Raw genomic sequence first — 20,812 nt, 5'->3', positions numbered from 1 at the left:
GAATGGTTGAAGGCTTGTACGGGCTTCCTTGATGGCAGTGCCTCGGCTTGCTGGAGTCTGTGGCTGAGCAAAACAGGTGTCAGTCCCCAGAGGCCAGCCGGTGACATGATGGACCCGAGGTCGTTCCCCTACAGTCCTCTGGGATCGGGACAGTTTGCCCCATGCTTGAGATGAGGAAATTGGAGCTCTGGGAGGTGCAGCCTCCTGCCCCCGTCCGACGGCTGGTGAGGAGCCGGGCTGCGTGTGACTTGAACTTGACTCCAGGGACATCTCCCGATATCCATTTTGTCATTGCCCTGTCCGCTCTCTGGGGTCTCACTGTCACAGGGAAGGTTTAATGAAACCATGGGGTTGTCCCAAGCTGAAGGGACGGTCCTGAGCAGGTGACAGCTGGGCTGCCACCAGCAAAGCCACCTCCCTATGAAGTCATGCTTCCTTCCCACCCCAGGCATACGGTGTGTGCCTGTGTCTGCAGGGTGGTGTGCGTGTCAAGGGTCACGTGTGTGTGCGTCTGCAGGTACAGAGGGTTCCGTGTGTGCATGGAGGGGTGAAGTGGGTAGGGGTTTGTGTGTGTAAAGGCTTGTGTGTCTGCGGAGAGGTTGTAAATACACAGAGACGTGTGTGTCCTGTGTGTGGAGGGGGGAGTCAGATATGGAGTTTCATTTCCTGATGATGATTTTCATTCTGAAAAAGGCCCAGAGGCCTTCCTGGGTCCCCAGAGGGGATCAGCACATCACCCTGTACCCCTGCTTTTTCTCATGGTGGGTTGAAGAGCTTGTCTGTCGACGGGGAGGGTCCATCCATCCCGAGCAGGATGGGAGCAGATGGTGACTCAGGGGGCTTCCGACACTTGGATGTGGAGATCTCGCACCTCTGGATGGGATTCTGCTTTTCCTGTACACAGCAGGCCCACCCTCTAAGCAGAAGACAAGTCGGGGTTGACCTGCAGCTCTGCAACGATCCCCCTTCTGCTTTCCCAAGAGCCCAGCATCACACCAAAGCCCCGGGAGAAGCTCCTACATTGGCTTTGCCAAGGCCTCCTGAGAAAGCTCTCGGGTCTGCCAGGGCACTTGAGTGTCCTTAACTGTGGCACACAACCACCCCTGCCACACTTAGTGACCTTCCCTCTCGCCTCTCCCAGGTCATCCACAACTATGGCCACGGAGGCCAAGGGATCACCATTCACTGGGGCTGTGCCCTGGAGGCAGCCAAGCTCTTTGGCAAGATCCTGGAGGAAAGGAAGTTGTCCAGGGGGCCACCCTCCCACCTCTGAGGACCACCTTGCCCACAGGGACCCCCTATTCCCCTTGGCCAACTAATCATGGCTCCTGCTTTAGCTCTTGCTTACAACCTGCTCGTCCCACCCTGAATTCTTGCAGCAAAGAAGGCCGAGGTGACAGGAAAACACAAGGTCCAGTCCTGGAGGGGAGTCCAGCCTGGACAGGCGCCCCCCTCTGATCACTGAGGCCTCTCTGCTGCCTCTGGGTCTGATGCTGTGAAGGACACTTGAAGCTATTACTCCACAAGTCCCCAGAAGAAAGGGCAGCTCGGAAAACTAAAGAGACCAGCTTCCTGGAACCCCAGAAAATAGAGGCTAGCTGAGATGAATTCACTTGATTATTATCATTAACATATTAAAGTTTCTGGAAAAGTCCTGCTGCAAAAACATTTACCTGACTTTGTTTAACCCAGTACCTCCTGAACCCGTCTGGCTATGAAATCCAGAACACTCACGAGTCCCGAGAACCCACTTGAAGAAATGATGTAGCAGATGTTGTTGGAGGAGGTTTAGGTAGGACTGGGGTGTGGAGGAGCCAGAGGAGGTGAAGCAGGGAACTGGTAGCGCAGGACTCCACTGGCATCAGCTGTCCACAGAGTAGCCCCATGGGCACAGGTAACCTCTAAGGGGGCCACGGGGAGGATATCCCACAAGGAACCACTTTATAGACTCAGCTCACCAAGCACCTTCCTTGTTTGTGTGCAGATTTAGCCTCTGGTTTATCTGGGGTCTAGCACCCTTGAGATGAAAAAGAGGCTGCTGGATGTTTTTTAAAGCCTTAAATGAACCTAGGAGACTAAATTAGTCAGGGTTCCCCAGAGGGACAGAACCCAAAGCATGGATGGACAGACAGATGAATGGATGGATGATGGATATGGATTTATGATGGATGGATGGAGGGATGGATGGATGGATGGATGATGGATGGTAGATGATGGATATGGATGGATGGATAGATGAATAGATGAATGGATGGATGATGGGTGTAGATGGTGGATGGATGATGGATATGAATGGATTAGATATATGGACGGACAGACGGATGGATGGATGGATGGATGGATGGATGATGGACGGATGGATGGGTTGGGAGACAAATGAGAGGGGATTTGTTAAGGGAGTTGGCTCCTGTGATTCTGGAGGCTGAGCCGTCCCATGACTTGCACACTAGAACTCTTAGATACTCATAGCACATCTCAGTCCAAATCTGAGATCTTCAGCACCAGGGAAAACGGTGGCCAAAGGTCTGAGATACTGGGGCCTACTGGTGTCAGTCTAGAGTTCAAATGCCTGAAAGCCTGGGGTTCTGATGTCCCAGAGCAGAAGAGCTTCCCAGCCCCTAGAGAGACAGAGACCGGAGAGAGGGAGAGACCAAGGGGGGGGGGAGAAGGAGAGAGAGAGAAACATTTCCTCTGCCTCTTGTTCTATCAGGCGCCACTGTACTGTATGGTGCCTGTCACGCTGAGGGCTGACCTTCCCCACTGAGTCCAACACCTCCCACCTTGGTCTCCTCTGGAAACACCCTGTGCTCTAGGTATTTCTTAATCCAGTCCTGTTGATTCCTAAAATCAACCATCACAGAGACCCTCAGCATCTTCTTCCCTAATTACCTGCGTCCACCTCAGAGGTTGAATTTTCACCTGTCTGGGTCTGTGGGAAAGCCCAGAGCCTAGGAAGCTTTGGGCATCTTGGATCAGCGGTACCCTGTGTGTTGAGGGGAGGTCTCCGCTGGTCCATAGGATGCTACCCCAGGCTCTGCCCATGCATCAGCACCTGTCCCTTCCCATGTCATTTCACGGGGTTCTGCATGAGGCACCTGCCATGATGCTGGACAATCCTAAGCCGAATTAGCTGAGACTGCCAAGATCTAGGAGCTCTATCCTAACGACAGTGATTTTTATTTCAATAGCTGAAACCTGCTGCCTCCTGACTGGGTAGCAGTCTCTGTGCTCAGCTCCTGTGCCCATTATTCTTCAATCCTCACAAATGCTTGGTGGGTAGCTCTTATCCCCACTTCATAGGTTAGAGACCAAGGCACAGAAAGGCAGCCCAAGGTCAAGAGTTGGGAAGGAGAAGAAGGAAGATTCAGGCCTCCAAACTATGGCTCTGGTATCTCACTTTCAACCAGCACACAATAGTGAATTCCAAGTTGAGGAGAACACGGACAGTTACGGGGACATAGATCAGTGTAGGGCACCTGCCTAGCCTGCATGAGTCTCTGGGTTCAATCCCCAGCACCACAAAACAAAACCCAAACCCCACAGTTACGGAGGCATTGGTTGGCTGGGCCTCTTGCCCAACTCTCTCAGCAAACACACTGAAAAGGAAGTAAATCTCCCCTCCTCAGAACCACATTTGGGACAAGACTAGGGGACTCCAACAAGGCTCCCCGGGAAGGGGCACTCCATGGCACTTAGAATGAGATTCAGAACTTAAGCGATTTCTTTCCCCAAGTTGAAATTCTTCAGGGAAAGTGACCCCGACCATTCAAGGCTACCTGGTCCATCACAGCGCTCGAGGGCCAGCATGCCACGTATGAGGCCAGCAAAGTCCACTTTCAGACCCAGGTGACCCTCCTGTTCTGATCTGGGTTTTGTTTTGTAAGTGGTAAGAACTTCTTGGAAATAATGGCTTCCTCATGTTTCTGTCCTAAAATGCAGAATCAGAAGGAGCATGAAGGTATTCTGTAACCTACAAGGTCCTAGAGATTGTGTCAACGTGGATTTCTGTAGTTTACCTAAAACAACTCTCTTTCCCTTAAGGTGATCTTTCAGGGATTGTTAGCAGCTTGATGAATTTTTAAAAGATTATTCCTTCTTCATTGTCTTAACACCTTGGTTGAAAACCAGTTGACCATAAATGTATAGGTTTCTCTGGGGACTCTGAGTTCTATCCGACTTCCCTGTGTACCACACTGCCTTGCTTACTGTAGCTTTGTAGTGCATTTTAAAATTGGGGAGTATGAGTCCTCTAGCTTTGTTCTTTTTCAAGTTTTTTTTTTCCTTCTCCTTCCCTTTCCTTCCCTCTCATTTCCTTTTCTTTGTGGTTATTATGGGTCTTTTGCATAGTTATGTGAGTTGTATAATCAGCTTGCCAATTTCTGTAAAAACACCAGCTAAGATTTTGATTGTGTTGAAGCTATAGAAAATTCAATGAATGTTGATTGATATCTTAAAACTTTTCAGTCTTCTCATGCATGAACAGAGAACATCTATCCATTTTTTCGATGTTTCTTTCAGCAGTGTTTTGTAGTTGGCATGTCTTCCAATCCTAAGTTACATTTGCTATCCTCTTTGATGCTATTGGGAGTGGAATTATGCTTTTTCTGATAGATCTGGAAAGCACGCTGTTCAGCCGGCACAGTCGCGCATACCTGTAATCCCAGCCACTCGGGAGGCTGAGGCAGGAGGATCACAAGATCAAGGCCAGCCTCAGCAACTTAGCAAAGCCAAGAATAAAAAATAAGAGGGGACTGGGATGTAGCTCATAGGTAGAGCACCCTTGGGTTCAAAAAAGATAAGAGAAAAGGAAGTGCTCTGTACTCTGGCATGGGCGGGTGGGGCGTGTGAAGGAGCTCATCCTGTAATATCCTTGACTAATCAAGGATGGTTTTCTGTGATGTTTAAGGTGCTCAAGGGTAGAAGGTAGTAAGTGACCCCAAGGAAGCCACTTTGCGGGGTCAGAGATGTTTCATGATGTTTTAGAGCTTCTGGGTTTGCAGCCTCGGTGCCTCCTCCATCCAGTAGGGCCCATGTCACATTTCTACAATGGTGTTTGGGCCTGTTCTCCTACCTCACCGTGTCTCATTTAAATAAGGACCATGGCTGGGCTCAGTGGTGCACGCCTGTAATCCTAGTGGCTCAGGAGGCTGAGGCAGGAGGATCACAAGTTCAAAGCCAGCCTCAGCAACTTAGCGAGGCTCTAAGCAGCTTAGTAAGATCCTGTCTCTGAGTAAAATATAAAAAGGGCTGAGGGGATGTGGCTCAGGAGTTAAGTGCCTCTGGGTTCAATCCATGGTAAAAAAAGACAAGGACCATGTGCTATCATTTTTCATCCTTGGTGTTGAGTTTCACATCCGGTTCCTGGAAGTTACTCCACACACACTGACCCCGTGCATGACACGATCCACAAGAGACTTTAATAACAGAACCAAGTTGGTATGTTGTTGTGGGTTTCAGACATCTGGCAGCTGCCTGTGATACTCTGATGAAAGGGCAGGCCGCAGCTGCCACATCAGTCTCTCTTGACTCCACTCCCCCCACCCAATTAAAATCAGCCCCAGGACCAATGCTCACATGGGCCAATCACCTTCTTTTCTCCAGAATTCAGAAGTGGGACATCCAGCAGCTGAGCCAGTGTCTGCAGAGCTCAGTTGTGAGGACAGGGAGTCCCAGGGAGCAGAAGCCACAAGCACAGTTATGCACGCACAGCAGGCACGAGGAGATGGAAGTCAGTCTGCAGAGAGGGAGCTGCCTGGGCCTGGGGGCTCCCAGTTCTCCATTCCATCACATGAGACCAGGCCACACTTGACCACTTGCTTCCGATTCTACTTCCTGGGAAAATAAATTTGATGGCTGGCACTTTGACAGCTATCTTGTGACCACGAGGTTTCACACATAGGGTCTAATGGATAACATGCAGGGGATGACGGGGAGGAAAGGCACAAAGCAGCTGGGTCCTTGATGAACTGCTGAAGCTCCCCTGGACTCTGTCTGACTTTGAGGCTGTTGTTGAGCTGCTACTTGTGGCTAAGGGTGTGCCAGTCCTTTGATGTCTATTAGTAACAACTAGGGGAAACTTGTCATCATTCAAAGACTTCCAGTGACTAACATTATTACAATATTGAATATCCCCAGGTGGGGTGGCGCACACCTGTAATCCCAACAGCTCAGGAAGCTGAGGCAGGAGGATCATGAGTTCAAAGTCAGCCTCGACAACTTAGCAAGGCCCGAAGCAACTCAGTGAAACCCTGTCTCTAAATAAAATATGAAAAAGGGCTGGGATGTGGCTCAGTGGATAAGCTCCCCTCAGTTCAATCTCTCTCTCTCTCTCACATACACACACACACACACACACACACAATCTACACTCCTTTCAAAGCTGACCCCTAGATACTCTTTCATGTCACTGCCAGCAACACCAAGGTCATTTATGTACCCTTGAGAATGCTTGAAATAAGAATCAAAGACCCTGGCTATGTTGAACATTTTCTGACATTTTCTGGAATCCTTTCTAAAGTGGAGAGAAACAAATGACATTTCCATTAATGGAAATAGGAGCTTTTGAGAGAATTGTTTAAAATTAGATACAAACATCTTTAGCTTCAGGCCCTATGTATTTCAGAGACTTATGACTACTGTGACATTTCTTATATCATTCAATAACATTGATTTGTTTTTAAAGGGCAAGCCAATTAGAAGGTAAAGAATTTTAAACTTTCTTTCTCTCAAGTAGAAAACTGATTCCTTCAACATAGTCCCTAGAAAATATTTCCTGCCTACCAAATACTCCTTCCCAGTCCCCAATTTACTGGATTATTTGAGGGTGAAGAAGCAGATGTGTTCCACTGGCAGTATCTGAGCATCTGGGGGGCAAAAAGCAAAAAAAGAAAACAAAACCAGAGGCTCAGGAGGCTAAGGCAGGAGGATCACGAGTTCAAGCCAGCCTCAGCAAAAGCGTGGCCCTCAGCAACTCAGTGAGACCCTGTCTCTAAATAAAATACAAAATAGGGCTGGGATGTGGCTCAGTGATTGAGTGCCCCTGAGTTCAATCCCTGGTACCCACACCCCACCCCTGAAAAAAAAATAAAATAAAAAGAAAGATTGTATTATCTGGGAGAACTCAGATGTCCAGAAATCACTAGAGCTCTAGCTACTTGGAGTTCAAGAAAATGTGGATGTCAGAAAGAGAGAGAGAGATAACGATAGATCTGCCAAGCTGTGTGCTGTCGGACAGCCTGGACTGGGGGGGATTGTAGCCTGTTTCCAAGGACCGGGGAGTGTTTGCAGCTGACCTAGGACTTGAGCCTGAAGAAAGCATCCATCATGGCCTCCACATCCTTAGAACCAAGGGTCATGCCCAACACACTCCAAGCCCGATGGTGCAGGTCAATTGTGCAACTTCCCCCTCTTTTTGGAAGAGTTCATCCTATCAAAACACTGAGATTTCCTCGGATGGACAGAGTTCCCAAGACTGTCAAACTGAACGGCCACTGGGACACTATGACAAATGAGCAGGCTGAGACCTCCGCCATGTCCGTCACCGACATGTTTTAATAGGAGATGAACGCACACATTGGGCTCCCTTGACATCGAGCAACGGGTGGGTCCTCTCTGGCAGCCTCCTTCCTCCCTCCGTAGGTCCTCCGCCTTCTCCGTGGGGAAAAGGCTCCTGTCGACCAATCCTGGGAGGGATGCAGCCGGCTTCCTCTGAAGGCCAACACCAAGCCCCCAATGGCCTCCTTCCTCCTCCTCTGAAAATGCTCACTCTTCCCACATCCGGGCCTTCCTGCTCTTCCCCCTCCAGGATCCCCACGGGCGGTGCCACAGGTGGGAGCCCAGGAGCTCACTGTGTGGTCTGGACCAGCACAGCCCTCAACAGGGGGTGCCCACAAACAGGAAGGAAGGAGCATGTGCGCGTCAGGGATTCCTGCTCCCCTGACCCCGACCCAGGCACGTCCTTTTGGTTCCTCTGCCCACTCAGCCCTCTACCTAGGTGCAAAATCCAACCTTGAAACCTGAGTGAGCCACTTCCTCTCCCCAGGAGGCACCACTCAGGCTGGCCCAGGAGGAGACCTGGACAGAACGCCTGAGTGTGGCCTTTGCTGCTGCTACAGGGGTGACTCCTGTTTGGGCTGCGAGCTTGAATTTCTCCTCCTTTGCGCCTCAGCCCCCAATTTCTGGGCTGGGAGTGGGATCACAGCTTTCTGAGTTTGCCATCGTGTGCAAACCTTGCTCTTCCCAGGGACACGTCCGGATGCCCTGGAGCCAGAGACACAATTCCAGAGGTAGCCACGTGGGGACACCGGGCTCAGGTTCCAATGCAGGTGCACCAGCCAGTCTCCACTGGGCAGACCCCAGGGAGTCAGGGGGACCCCTGCTGACGGGCAAGAGAGCATTTCCCCAGTCTAAGAACAAGCCGCTCAGGCCACACACCTAGGTCACCTGTCATCTCAAAGAAGAAAGCCTGGGGCCGGGGGGTGTAGGAGATACCTACTCAACAGGTCCAGTTGGTGGATGGCAAGTGTCACAGGGGTCTGGGCCTGGACAGTATTTACAGAGATCTTTTGGTGGTGGTTCACTGAAGGTGTGACAGGGTGACTCTGGGTGGCATTTGCTTGGCTGCCAGGACCCCCAGACTCACCTACAAGTGGCAGTTTTCCCATGCAGACCCACAGGTCGTTAGTAAGCCTTCCCCTACACAGAGAACCCCTAGAGCAGAGCCTCCCCATCCCGGGCGGCCTCAGTGAACACGGCAAACGGAGTCAAGACACAAAACCCTGTTAGTCCAGCCCGTCTTCTCGGGTGAGTTCCCGACGTCGGCAGTGACCACGAGCTGCCCGGCTGGGCCCCGCCAGCTCTCCCGGCTCTGCGGCCTCCAAGACACCAGCTCAGCTTCCCCAGCGGTCACTATTCCTGAGAGCCAGAGTTCGACCTGGCCACACCTGCACCGTGTGTCCCTCTGCCAACCATCTCCTGGCCCCACTCCCGGTGGCTAGACTCCTGGAGTCCTCGGCCTTTGGTCTCGATGGGCAGAAAACAGGAAGCCACGGCGGCCAGGAGGCAGCAGCCACTGTACACTGCCAGCGTCAGGTACACGGAGGACTCCAGCATCACCTGGGGAGGGAGACGCAGGTGGGTGAGAACATCCCCTCTGGCTGGCCATGGTGGCCCACGCCTGTCATCCCAGTGGCTCGGGAGGCTGAGTCAGGAGGATCCTGAGTTAAAGCCAGCCTCAGAAACTTAGTAAGGCCCTAAGCAACCTAGTGAGACTCTGTCTCTAAATAAAATATCCAAAAGTCTGGGGGGATGTGGCTCCGTGGTTAAGCACCCTAGGGTTCAATAGAAAGGAAGGATGGAAGGAAAGAAGGAAAGGATGGAGGGAGGAAGGAATCGTCACAGGAACTCTATAAAACAGCCCTGTGAGCGGAGCACTTTACCCCCATTTTACAGAGGAGAAAACTGAGGCTCAAAGAGGGTAAAGGCATACCTAGGGTTATACAGATAATAAGGATGGGGCTGGGATTTGAACTTGAGCACATCAAGCCCAAGAGACTGGACTCCTCATAATTCTGCTCTGGCCTGTGCCAAGTTCCCAGCTTTACAACACACGGCAGGCCACGTGGCACGGCTGACTCCTGTTTCCTCATCTGCGGAATGGGCAAAAGGGCACTATCACGTGAGTGAGAGGACAGCTGAGAGCACCTGCACTCTGCAGCCCCATGGCAGGTTCACAGCCAACATCAGCTAGGAGTGGTGTGCAGTGGCCAACCACAGCGCCAGAGAAATACTTGGCTAACACATGTGTTGGAATTCCATTTATGTCAACCATCCAGAATAGGCAAATCCACAGAGACAGAGGGCAGAAGGACAGTTGATAAGGACTGGGGAAGGAGAGAATGGAGGGAATGGCTGTTTGAAGGGCAGAGGGCTGGGTGTGGTGGTGCCTGTCAATAATCCCAGCAACATGGGAGGCTGGGGTAGGAGGATTGCAAGTTTGAGGCCAGCCTCAGCAACTTAGCAAGGCCCTGAGCAATTTAGCAAGACTCTGTCTCAGAATAAAAAGAAAATAAAAAGGGCTGGGGATGTGGCCAGGTGGTTAAGTGTCCCCGTGTTCAATCCCTGGTACCCCCCCCAAAAAAATTAATTTTAATTACAGGACTTTTATCTCAATTAAAACAGAAAAAAAATGTTGGATATTCAAAAAGCAATAGACTTAGTGAGATCCCCAAAGCTTAACAGAAATGCTTAGAGGCACACAGAGTTGCGAAATTGTGTAACTCTCCCTTATAATTCAGTTTTGAAAAGAGAGATTAGGACATTAGTTTCCCACGTTGATCCAGTTATTTTTCATCCCCAAATCTGGGGGGTGGTAGGTTTGTTGGCTTTGCTGGCCTCACACTCCTGGGCTCTGGCCACCCTCCTGCCTCACACCAGGGCACTGATGCCGAGCTTATCGAAATTGCTTGGGGTCGAACCATCTGGCACTTGAAGGGTCTCCTGCCCAGGGAGGACCTGAATTCCACTGTGGCCCTGTCTAGGTCCCAGCTGTGTGACCTCGGCGACTCCTCTCCCCCTCTGCGCCTCTGTGTTCCCATCTGCACGCGGGCGGGTGGCAGGCCCACTCTCGTGAAGCGAACGCCGAGGGCTCGGAGGGACAGCAGCTGCTCACTGTGCCCTGGGCTCTGGAGCCCCTCCCCTGCCCTCGGGTGACACCCACCTGAGCGATGAAGGGCGTGATGAGCGCGCCCACCCTGGCCATGCCGCTGCAGGTGCCCAGGCCCAGCGCCCGCGTCGCCGTGGGGTAGACCTGGAACGGAACCAAACGTGGGCTCAGGAAGATGCGCAATTCCCTCCGTCCCCTGCAGCTCAGGACCGAAGTGAACACCCCCACGGGCAGGCCTGAAGTCCAGACACGTCCTCCAGGTACTGCTGACACAGTTAAGGGGTGTGAGACTGGGGGCAGGGGCATTCGCACCCCAAAGTGGGCAGCAAGTTCAGCCAAGGCAGAGGCCCAGGGGTGGATGTGGGCAAGAACCCAGTCCGGGGCTCCTCTTGCCCCGGGAGGCCCCCAGAGACTCCTCTGTACCCACAGGGTCCCACCTGCGACTTCTCCCGAGTTCCCCTTAAGGCTCTGACCATGGGCTTTCAAGGAATTTCACAAAGAGAGACGAGAGTGCTACACAGCTTCTGTTTACACCCCGGTGTGGCCACGTGCACAGCTGTCCCCTGGACCAAGAGAGGGGGACGTGCATCTTTCAGGCCAAGATCGTCAGAGGGGACATGTCCTCTCCACTGGCTTCCTCTGTCTCCGGGAAGACTCCAGGACCCTGGGGCAGGCAGGTTCTCGACCTCAGCACCCTCGGGGGTTAGGATGGGTCCTTCTCTGTCATGGGGACCCTGCTGTGCAGGGAGCTCAGCATCATCTCTGGCCTCTGATCCTGGCCCCAAGTTACAACAACCCCATGCACCTCCAGATGGTGCCAAGTATCCCCTGGGGGACAAAGTCACTTGATCACTGCAGGATGGAAAGCTGCTCCCCAACCTAGATCACCTAGATACTGGACTGCTTCACAGATGAGGAACTCTTTTCACATCAACCGATTCCATGTTGGGGGTTATTTGTTACAGTTTCGCTGGGCAGTGTGGGTCAGATGGTCTTTGGCATCCATGCCAAAGAGCACAGAGCAGCCATGGACAGAGGTCCCTTGCCTGAGGATGGGTTAGAGCCCAATAAATCCCTTCCAAGTTAAAAACTCAACAATGCACTTAATACACCTAACCTTCCGAACACCACAGTGTGGGTGCTACTGAATAGCACAGGGCTTTCACTCCGTCCTAAAGCTGAACATTTAGAAATCAGGAATCATCTGTGCGGCTGGGGGTGAAGCCCAGGGTAGACCGCTTGCCTAGCACACGCAAAGCCCTGGGCTCAATCCCTGATAACACACACACACACACACACACACACACAGGGTGAATCATCTGTACATGAAAGGGTATGATGTGTCACAATCAAACTTGATTACTGAACACTGAGATTTAAATGTCAACTGTCTCCTTCCATTAAAAATCCCACCCAGTCTTATGCCTGTAATCCCATCGGCTCAGGAGGCTGAGGCAGGAGGATCATGAGTTCTAAGCCAGCCTCAGCAATTTAGCAAGACCCCATTCTCAAAGTAAAAATAAAAAGCCCTGGGGATGTGGCTTAGTGGTTAAGTGCCCCTGGGTTCCATCCCTGGTACTCCCCCACCAAAAAAAAAAAAAAAATTCCACCCACCTCTCTCTTCACCAACCAGCTTTGGACAGTGACAGTCCCCCTGGGCACCTGCACCTCACTGTACACTCTGGGGCGTTGGTTCCCCTAGGCTCTGTGCCACACTCGTGTAACCAATCCCTTTATTAAACTCTTCTCAGTGACCGCTAGCCCAATGTGACTGCTCACACGCACCCACAGAGACAGCTTGGAAAGAGCTGTCCCCAGGGAGGAGAATGTGGGGTCCTTTCTCTCTGTGTTTACACAGGTAGGTGACATCTGGATTCTGCTGCTGAGCAGATGTTTTTATGAAGGGCTTCCCAGTTGCCCTTTGGACCCAAGGACACATTCCACAGGAGCATGCCAGGCGGCAGTTTATGGGGTCCACCGACCCCACCCCAGTCGTTCCCAGACCCTTCTCCTACCTCAGGTGTGTAAACATAGGCTGCTTGGAAGCCTCCGGAAATGAATGCTCTTGCAATGAAGAGTAACAGGGTGAGCACGTTTCTGGGGAAAGGGAAAAAAAGCAGGTGATCAGGTATTTGTGTATATGTGTGTGTGCGCACACACACACACACACACAGCTGCCCCTCAGCAAAATCCTACCTTTCCAGGTGGAATTTAAACCCTGCAAATTGGCGAAGGTCACCTCCATCGAACACACATGTAGACACACAGGGTAGTGACAGTCCCCCTGGGTATACATATTCCAGGACCCTCTCCAAGGTACCAGGCTGAGACATGGGGACATCTATAGTGCCCGGTTTGGGGGGCGAGACTGGATACTAATAATCAGCCCAGAGAGGAACTTAGGGGGTCAGGAGTGGAGCCAGGAGCCGGCTGAGCCAGGGAACGGACACGAGTATTCAGTATTTATAGGACAATCCTGATTCCCGACCCTCGATGGTCCCACTCCATGTCCCGGAATGCCAACATTTCCTGGTCCAAGCTGCATCTCGCCCGGCTTTCCATGGTCCATAGATTCCTCCTGGGGCTTGGTCTGGGCTCTCTCAGGTCAAGAGAAGGCACCGATTGCTTCTAGAGGCTGAGGTTGTTGGGATTTGGGAAAATGGAGATATGCCCAATTATCAGACTGGGTCTACTTGAAACAGGGTCAGTTCCATTGAACCAACGGATGCTCTGAATCCCTGGGTAAGTGTGACAGCTCTGTGCGTGATCTCACTGGGAGAGGAGGGGAAAGCCTGGATTTGATGCTTTCAGAGCAAATCTGGGGTAAAGGTCCCTGCTGCCCTCACCCCTGTCACAGTCCCCAGCCCCGAGCCTCGTGCGCTGGGCAGCTGCCGGGCAGCCATGAGCCTCCCTCTGGGAACTCACCTCCCGACACAGATGGACAGCAGGAGGCTACAGAAGGAGAAGATGGCGAAGCACAGGGCCATGGTCTTCTTGCGGCCCAGGCGGTCGATGATCCACAGAGTCACCAGGACGCCTGCCGGGAGCAGGGGCATGGTGGGCAGCCTCTGCTGTGGATCCCAATGACCCTCCCTGCCATGCACACCCTGGTCCTCCCCTCCCCGTGAGAGTGGTCCAGAGCTAGTGGCTCGCTTCTAAGGACAGAAGAGGGGAGGGGGGGTCACTGCTCGGGTTAGGGTTCCCAAGACTGGCTTCCGTCTTGCTGGCATCCCCCGTCCCCTCTCTCCCCGGGCTCTTCTAACGTCCTTGGTGTGATGCAGAAGGTGACCTGGCAAAGAACTGGAGGTGACCTCCAGACAGCAGCCAGGGAGGGACTCAGGCCTTCCGTCCAGCAACCCTGGAGGATTTCAATGACCATCAGTTGGGCTTTCAGATGAGACCACAGGCCATGGCCGGCTCCTTAACTGCAGCAGTGGGAGATGGGCCAAAGCAGAGGACCCAAAGGAAGCCACGACCCCCAGACTCCTGACCCACTCAAGCGACTGTGAGATAATAAGTGTGGTGTTGTAAGCCACTAAACTTTGTGACACTTTGTGGCATGACAATAGGTAAGTAATACAGGTGCCAAAGAGAACTGGAATGGTAACGTTCACTGAATCCAGGCAGCAGCATGCTCAGGCTGGGAGTAAGAAACACCCGGTTCTAAGACCGCATCTGTCTCTTAACTTGCCCTGTGTTCTTGGGCTAGTCCCTGGTCTTCTCTGAACCTCAGATTCTTCAACTGTTAAATAAGACTAAAAACTAAAACCCACCCCAAAAACCCTACCTTTCCTAAATCAGTAGAGGCCATATTGCATAGTGATTGTTATTACTAATAATGATTCTATTTGGGGGAAATACTTCTTGTTAGATCTATTATCATATTTAATCATCTAAAGAGCTCTCTAAATAAACACTACCAATAATCCCATTTTTTACATTCAATAGTTGATTAATAGGGTGTTTACTGTGGTCAGGAACTATGCTAGGAGGTTGGGATGTGTCAATGAATAAAAAAACATATAAAACAATAAATAAGGAAAGAAGAATCTGCATTTCAGAGAGAAATCACAAGAACGGTGAGTGCTTAAGGTTATGGAAATGTCACACACTGAACGTCACAGAAATGGTGGTTGGCAGGGCTGAGCCTTAACCTGTGAGCCTTTAATCTTACCTATTACGCTCTATGCGGAAAGGGTTTTAGGAAAGTGAGGGCGTCGCAGGGTTAGACTCTGGACCCTGCGCAGGGACCCAGTTCTTAGCTTTGCCAGATGTGGGACACTCAGCGTCCTGGCTGGGTCTTCCCAGAAGTGGACGGTGGGACAAGGATGCAGGTGTCAGGGGCAGACTCAGGAGGTTGTTCACACAAGCACCAGGAGGACCGTGGGCAGTGGGATGAGGGAAGATGACCAAGAAGGTCGTGTTTCAAGCAAGTCACTCCTGTGCCCGGCCATCAGAGCCAAGTTCCACCGGAGGACCTGGGAGCCAGCAGGACACGCCCCATGGACCCTCCTGCCTGGTGGGCAAGGCAGCCGGGTGTTTATACCCCAAGCCCTGCAGTCACTGTTGGAAGGCTACTCCTGGGCATCAACTCTGCTCTTCCAGCTGCCCCCTTTCAGATACGGAGGCTTTTCACTGAGGTACAGAGATGCAGAGACTGGTCGATGTAAGCTGTAGGAACCATCTCCACTACACTGGCCAAGTTTCATCACTTTTCCAAGTCTCAGCATCTTCCCTCGTAAAATGGGATTAATTATACTACTTCACAAGATGACTGAGCTCGTATAGTCAAGCATTTGGCACCATTCCTGGTTTACAGTAAGTATTTGTGGTGGTGCACGCCTGTCATCCCAGAGGCTTGGGAGGCCGAGGCAGGAGGATCTCGAGTTCAAAGCCAGCCTCAGCAATAGCAAGGCCCTGAGCAACTCAGTGAGACCCTGTCTCTAAATAAAATGCAAAATAAGGCTGGGATGTGGCTCAGTGGTTAAGTGCCCCTGAGTTCAATCCCTGGTACTTAAAAAAAAAAAAAGTTGATATTCTTAGTGTTGCAATTACCATTCCTCGTCAAGGAAAAAAGATACCTAACCTTTGCATCATGTCCCGTTTTGCATTTCGGACGCCCCTCTGTCCTTTCCCATCTTCCTGGTGTTGGTGGGCAGTTCTCCCTGGGTCTCTTGTATCTCTGCATATCTCAGGAGCAGAGCCCTGGTTTCAAAGTTGACTATTATTTCACACCGTCATTGCAAGGTTGCTGTATACAGCAAACAGCCTTGGAAGGTACAGGTATTGTCTCCTTGTGGTGCAGAGGGCAGCTATGTTCACTAAGTAATATAATAAAGATGATGTCTCCCTTTGGAGCAAAGGATGGACAGACATCCAGCAGCCCATTATAAAAGATTTGGGTTTCCTAAGCTTGGGGTTCCTCAAGGCTATGTTTGGAATATGGTTTGAACATGTCCCCCAAAGGTTCTTTGTTGGGAGCTTGGTCCTCAGTGTGGTGATGCTGAGAGGTGGCGGGACCTTGAGGAGCGGGGTCCAGTGGGAAGCTGCTACTGCCCCTGCCCAGTGCCTTTTGCTTCTTGTCTTGCTATGTCATCTCTCCCTCTCTCATGTGCTTCCACCACTGTCATATCACCCACCAAAGCCAACCCAATGCTGGTACCTGGTACTTAAGCTCCAGAACCTTGAGCTAAATAGACCTCTTTATAAAGTATCCAGTCTCCGGTAGTTTGTTACAGTAATGACAAATGGACTCACACACTCAGCCATGTTGCAAATTGATTGCATGTATTGCTATATATATGTATATCCTATTGGCTCCTTCATCATGGGCGTGGGACTTGGGGCAAGAGGAACTGATACAATGTGTCACTCATGTTGCTTTCTTCCAGGAGATTCGTGTCTTCTGCTAGCATGCAAGAGTCTGGGCAGCTTACCCCGTCAGGCTTCAAAGAATTTCTTTCTTTTTTTTTCTTTTTTCCCCAGTGCTGGGGATGGAACCCAGGACCTCCCTGCCACGAAGCCAAATCTCCACCCCTTTAAAAAAATCTCAGTCCATCACAGTTCTTGACTGCTTGTAGCTAAGGGTTGAAAAAAAAATCCCTGGCTTCCCTAGAAATGGGGACTTGCTTCTGGGTGGCAGAGGTGGGCCCCCAGCTGAGCGGATGCCATGGTCTCAGGTGTCCCTGCCTGGCCTCACCCGGCCTAGGGCCCTCACCTGGGAACTCAGACAGGGTGGTCCACAGCAGGTCCATGTAGTCCTCCTCACTCAGGTACTCACAGGCCAGACTGCACTTGGCTTCTACAGCCTTCTTGCGGCTGGAGACTAGGGAAAGAGGGGGACAGGGAGAGTCAGGCCAGGTGAGCCTCTAGCAGCAAGTGGGAATCGCCCTCCCTCCCAAAGGACAAAGAGCCTCCTTCAGAACCAGAACTGAGAACAATCCGCCAGAACATAATTAATGAATAATTAAGACAGCTTAATGACAAGACCTCTCGCCCTGACCCAGTTCTTCCTCTATTTAAACTAAAGCTCAGGGCTGAACTGCGGGGTTGCACTTTGCTCTCCCAACGTGACCACACTGATCCAAGTTCTTCTCCTTCTTTCCACCATGAGTTTTTCCTGCTTGGTTTTGGGGAGCAAGCAGCCAGACCTGATTAGTTGGGACCCCTGGACTCAGGCCTCTGGCAACAACTCTGATAAAGGCTTTTCTGCCGAGCTAATAAAAGCCAATTAGATCTTTTTTTTATTTTTATTTTTGGTGCCAAGGTGGGGTGCAAAAGGCAGCTAGCGACCACAGATGATCCGGTGGGTCGGTGGGTCGGGTGGAGAAGATGGGGGCTGGTTGGAAAGGAAAGGCAATTAAATGCTAATACCTTCAGGACACCTCCCCTTCCTCCCACCTGTTGCAAGGTTACCTGTCTCCAGGGAACTGTTCCTCCCAACAAACAGTAATGAATGAATGTCCCCAGGGCCACTCCCTTCCTGTCTGTACCCCTGGGAGGCTCCTTCTGCACCTTTTGGTCTAGTAGGCAAGATAAGAGGAGGATGGGACATAAGAAACAGGAAATCTAAAATCTGTAACAGGGACAGGACATCCCCACTCCCCGGCACCGTTCTGGGTCCCAGCCCATCTCCAGAGGAGGCTACCACCTCTGTTCTATCCTTTCAATAAAACTTTTTGCTCTTCCCTCAATATTTCTGTGTGTTCAATCTTCAACACAGGACAGGGTTGTTGGGGAGGTCAGGAGTGGGAATGGACCCAGATGTTGATTGAGCCTCCACACAAGAATCAGAACGAGAAATTGAACTCAGGAGCACTTTACCCCTGAGATATACCCCCAGTCCTATTTGGAGGTAGGGTCTTGCTAAGTTGCTTAGGGCATTGCTAAATTACTGAGGCTGGCCTCCAATTTGTGATCCTCCTGCCTCAGTCTCCTGAGTGGCTGAGATTACAAGTGTGCAACTGGCTCTGCCCTGCAATTAGACCTTGATTTAAAAATTGTTTTTTTTGTGTGTGTGTTGCTGGAGATTGGAGCCCCGGCTCCTACCCTCCAGACCTCCATGGGACCCCACTGTCTAATCAAATCCTTCCACCAATAAGAAAAATCCTTTTTGTTGTTGTTGTTCTGAGACTTGAACCCAGGTCCTTGTGCATGCTAAGCCCAAGCTCTACCACTGAGCTACAATAAACAACACCATTAACCAGGATTATGGAAGCTTAATATCGGAAAGAGAACTGGGAAAGCTCTGAAGACAATTAGGAACCTGATTCTGTGGGTGGATGTACTTCCTGGGCTCCTCTGGGGATTGACAAAGGTCATTTTAACCACAGGCGATTTTCACCTCAAGGGCAGTTGGGAAAGGTTAATTGGGAGGCCACAAGGCCAAGCTGCCCCAGCGCACTGGGATCCTAGTAGCAAAATGAAACCCAGTGGAACCAATCAGAAACCATCCGCTCCCGCCATCCGCTCGTGGTAACCAATCGCCGTCCTGGTCAAGCTCCGCTGAGCGCCTGAGGTTACGTAAACGCGAGGTCTTGCTCAGGCCCGCCCCCTGCCCAAGCCCCTGCACCAGCCCCTGCACCAGCCCCCAGCACCTGCCCCAGGCCCCAGCACCTGCCCCCGCCCCCCGCCCCCGCTGACCTGACCGCTTAGAATCAAACTGAACTTTGAAAGGGGTCGGTTTTGCCAAAGCTGGAGTCACAGCAGCCAATAGGAAAGGGCCTTGGGGACCTGACAAGGACGTTCCCCGGGTTTAACCCTCTCGGGAAAGTGACTTTAGACAACCAATCTGCTTTCCATTCCATTTTTGGATCTCTCAGCCCTCTTCTACCCCAGGGCTCCCCTCCTGGGCGCTGTCCATCGGGACACCCTTTCTGTTTTAGGGAATGGGGTTTTCCCCAACTCTACACCAAGAAAAGCCGATTAGATCTTTTTCATTCTTAGTTTTGTTACTGAGGATTAAACACAGGGTCACTTTACCACTGAGCCACATCCCCGGTCCTTTTGTGTTTTTCAAAGATAAGGTCTTACTAAGTTGCCTAGGACCTCCATAAATTACTGAGGCTGGCCTCCAACGTGTGATCCTCCTGCCCCAGCCTCCTGAGTCGCTGGGATTGCAGATGTGCGCCACCATGCTCAGCAATTAGATCTTTATTTTATTTAAAAAAACAAAAATTGTGTGTGTGTGTGTGTGTGTTGCCAAAAATTGAACGGAGGGCCTCAGGCATGCTAAGCTGGAATCCTAATAGAGTCACATTCCTACTCCCCCAGTTACATTTGAAACCTAAATTTGTTGCCATTTGGTTTTCTGACACTTATAAAAGTTTTCTCCTTGTATCCCTTTAGCGAAGCCCAAACCACTGGCACTGCCAGATTCATGAATTGCTGTCTATTAAAATAAACTAAAACGTTGATGTGCTAACCTCAGGACCCCCACCCTGACCTAAAATGAGACTGTAAATGTCGGCTCCATCATGACCAGATCACCTGGTAATGGTGGTCCACCTTATGCACTGAATATAGCCCTTGCTGCTCTGCCACTGCCACTTAATTTATTTTTAATACTTTTTTGGGGTGTCCAGGATTGAACCCAGGGGCACTCCGCCACTGAGCCCCATCCCCAGCCCTATTTTGTATTTTATTTAGAGACAGGGTCTCACTGAGTTGCTTAGTGCCTCGCTGTTGCTGAGGCTGGCTTTGAACTCGCGATCCTCCTGCCTCAGTCTCTGGAGCCTGTGGGATGCAGGCGCGCCTGGCTTGCGATTTATTTTTAAAAAGACCTGTTACTTTCTCTTCCACACTCTCTACTGCTACCGAATCTTTCCCTGTCCCTAATCTCCCTGAAAACAGGGTCGCCTTTCCTCCCCATCCAAGGCAGAGTTCTGTGTCCTTGAGTGCAAGAGCACCTCACTTTGGGAACAAAGGAATTCAGACTTGGGAGTGCATCAGAAGGTCTCAGAAATGCCCATCTCCCAAATTAACAAGTGAATTACAGAGAATGAATCATCTCTTTAAAAAACAAACAAACAAACAAACACAAAACACCCCTGTTCCTCTCTGGGCAGAATCACAGCCTCTGCTGCAGAGTTCCCCTGGTTTCTCCTTGGCTAACAAAGCAATAAAACTTCTTTTTCCTTTTTCTCAAAACAGTGTCCTCATTACTGGATTGGCATTGGGGACAAGGACCAAGCTTTCAATAACAATCTGGGTTTCTCTGCAGTATCTTGGAGGCCACAGTTTGTGCCAGGCCAGGCTGATAGAGGACAGCCACTGGTGTGCGTGGGAGCGGGTGCCAGCGTGCGCCTGCTGGGGCCGGGGGCAGGGGAGGGGGACTGGTGAGGAAATCTCAGTACTCACTGCTGCAGACGTCTCCGGCCTGGAAAAGTTCTGTGGTGAGAAGAACTAAGCCGTAGTAAGAGAAGGCATTGGAAAACCTGCCAGGAGACAGCAAGGAGGTGGAGAGCTCAGCAGGGCACCAAGACCTCTCCTCCCACACCCTTGGGAAGGATCCGCGTCCACCCACTTAGGGGGGCGTCTGTGGACCATGCTGAGTCTTTGAGTGCCTTCCTGAAGACCCTGAGCAGGAAGATGACAGGTACCAAGCAAGCAGGTGATGTCATCCAAGGAATTGATTCTGTGTCCTTTGAA

The 20,812-nt window shown here is 51.2% G+C and overlaps 2 protein-coding genes across 10 annotated transcripts in view; one reads left to right on the top strand and one right to left on the bottom strand.

Moving 5' to 3' along the window:
- The window catches only part of Dao (D-amino acid oxidase), a 29,330-nt gene extending 16,913 nt beyond the window's left edge, over positions 1-12,417 (top strand). For 4 of the 9 annotated variants that reach the window (XM_046464337.2, XM_046464333.2, XM_046464336.2 and 1 more), the window contains one exon: positions 5,602-5,885. In XM_046464337.2, the coding sequence (XP_046320293.1) occupies positions 5,602-5,844 (243 nt within the window). In that variant the 3' untranslated portion in view covers positions 5,845-5,885. Of the gene's footprint in view, positions 1-1,141; positions 1,655-5,601; positions 5,886-6,135; positions 10,924-11,092 lie in introns of those variants that run through there. The other 5 variants (XR_009228621.1, XM_058585546.1, XM_046464341.2 and 2 more) reach the window with 5 other exon arrangements.
- The window catches only part of Svop (SV2 related protein), an 82,725-nt gene continuing 69,444 nt past the window's right edge, over positions 7,532-20,812 (bottom strand). Inside the window, exons 11-16 of the mRNA XM_046464351.2 lie at positions 20,522-20,598; positions 16,881-16,988; positions 13,589-13,700; positions 12,679-12,760; positions 10,718-10,807; positions 7,532-9,114 (exon numbers count right to left, since the gene is read on the bottom strand). Of these exons, the coding sequence (XP_046320307.1) occupies positions 8,908-9,114; positions 10,718-10,807; positions 12,679-12,760; positions 13,589-13,700; positions 16,881-16,988; positions 20,522-20,598 (676 nt within the window). The 3' untranslated portion in view covers positions 7,532-8,907. The remainder of the gene's footprint in view (positions 9,115-10,717; positions 10,808-12,678; positions 12,761-13,588; positions 13,701-16,880; positions 16,989-20,521; positions 20,599-20,812) is intronic.

The sequence above is a fragment of the Marmota monax genome, unplaced genomic scaffold (assembly GCF_021218885.2).
Source record: "Marmota monax isolate L192 unplaced genomic scaffold, Marmota_monax_Labrador192_F-V1.1 WCK01_AAM20220418_F8-fsc00269, whole genome shotgun sequence".
Classification (NCBI taxonomy): domain Eukaryota; kingdom Metazoa; phylum Chordata; class Mammalia; order Rodentia; family Sciuridae; genus Marmota; species Marmota monax.
This window is presented reverse-complemented; position numbering and strand designations above follow the sequence as displayed.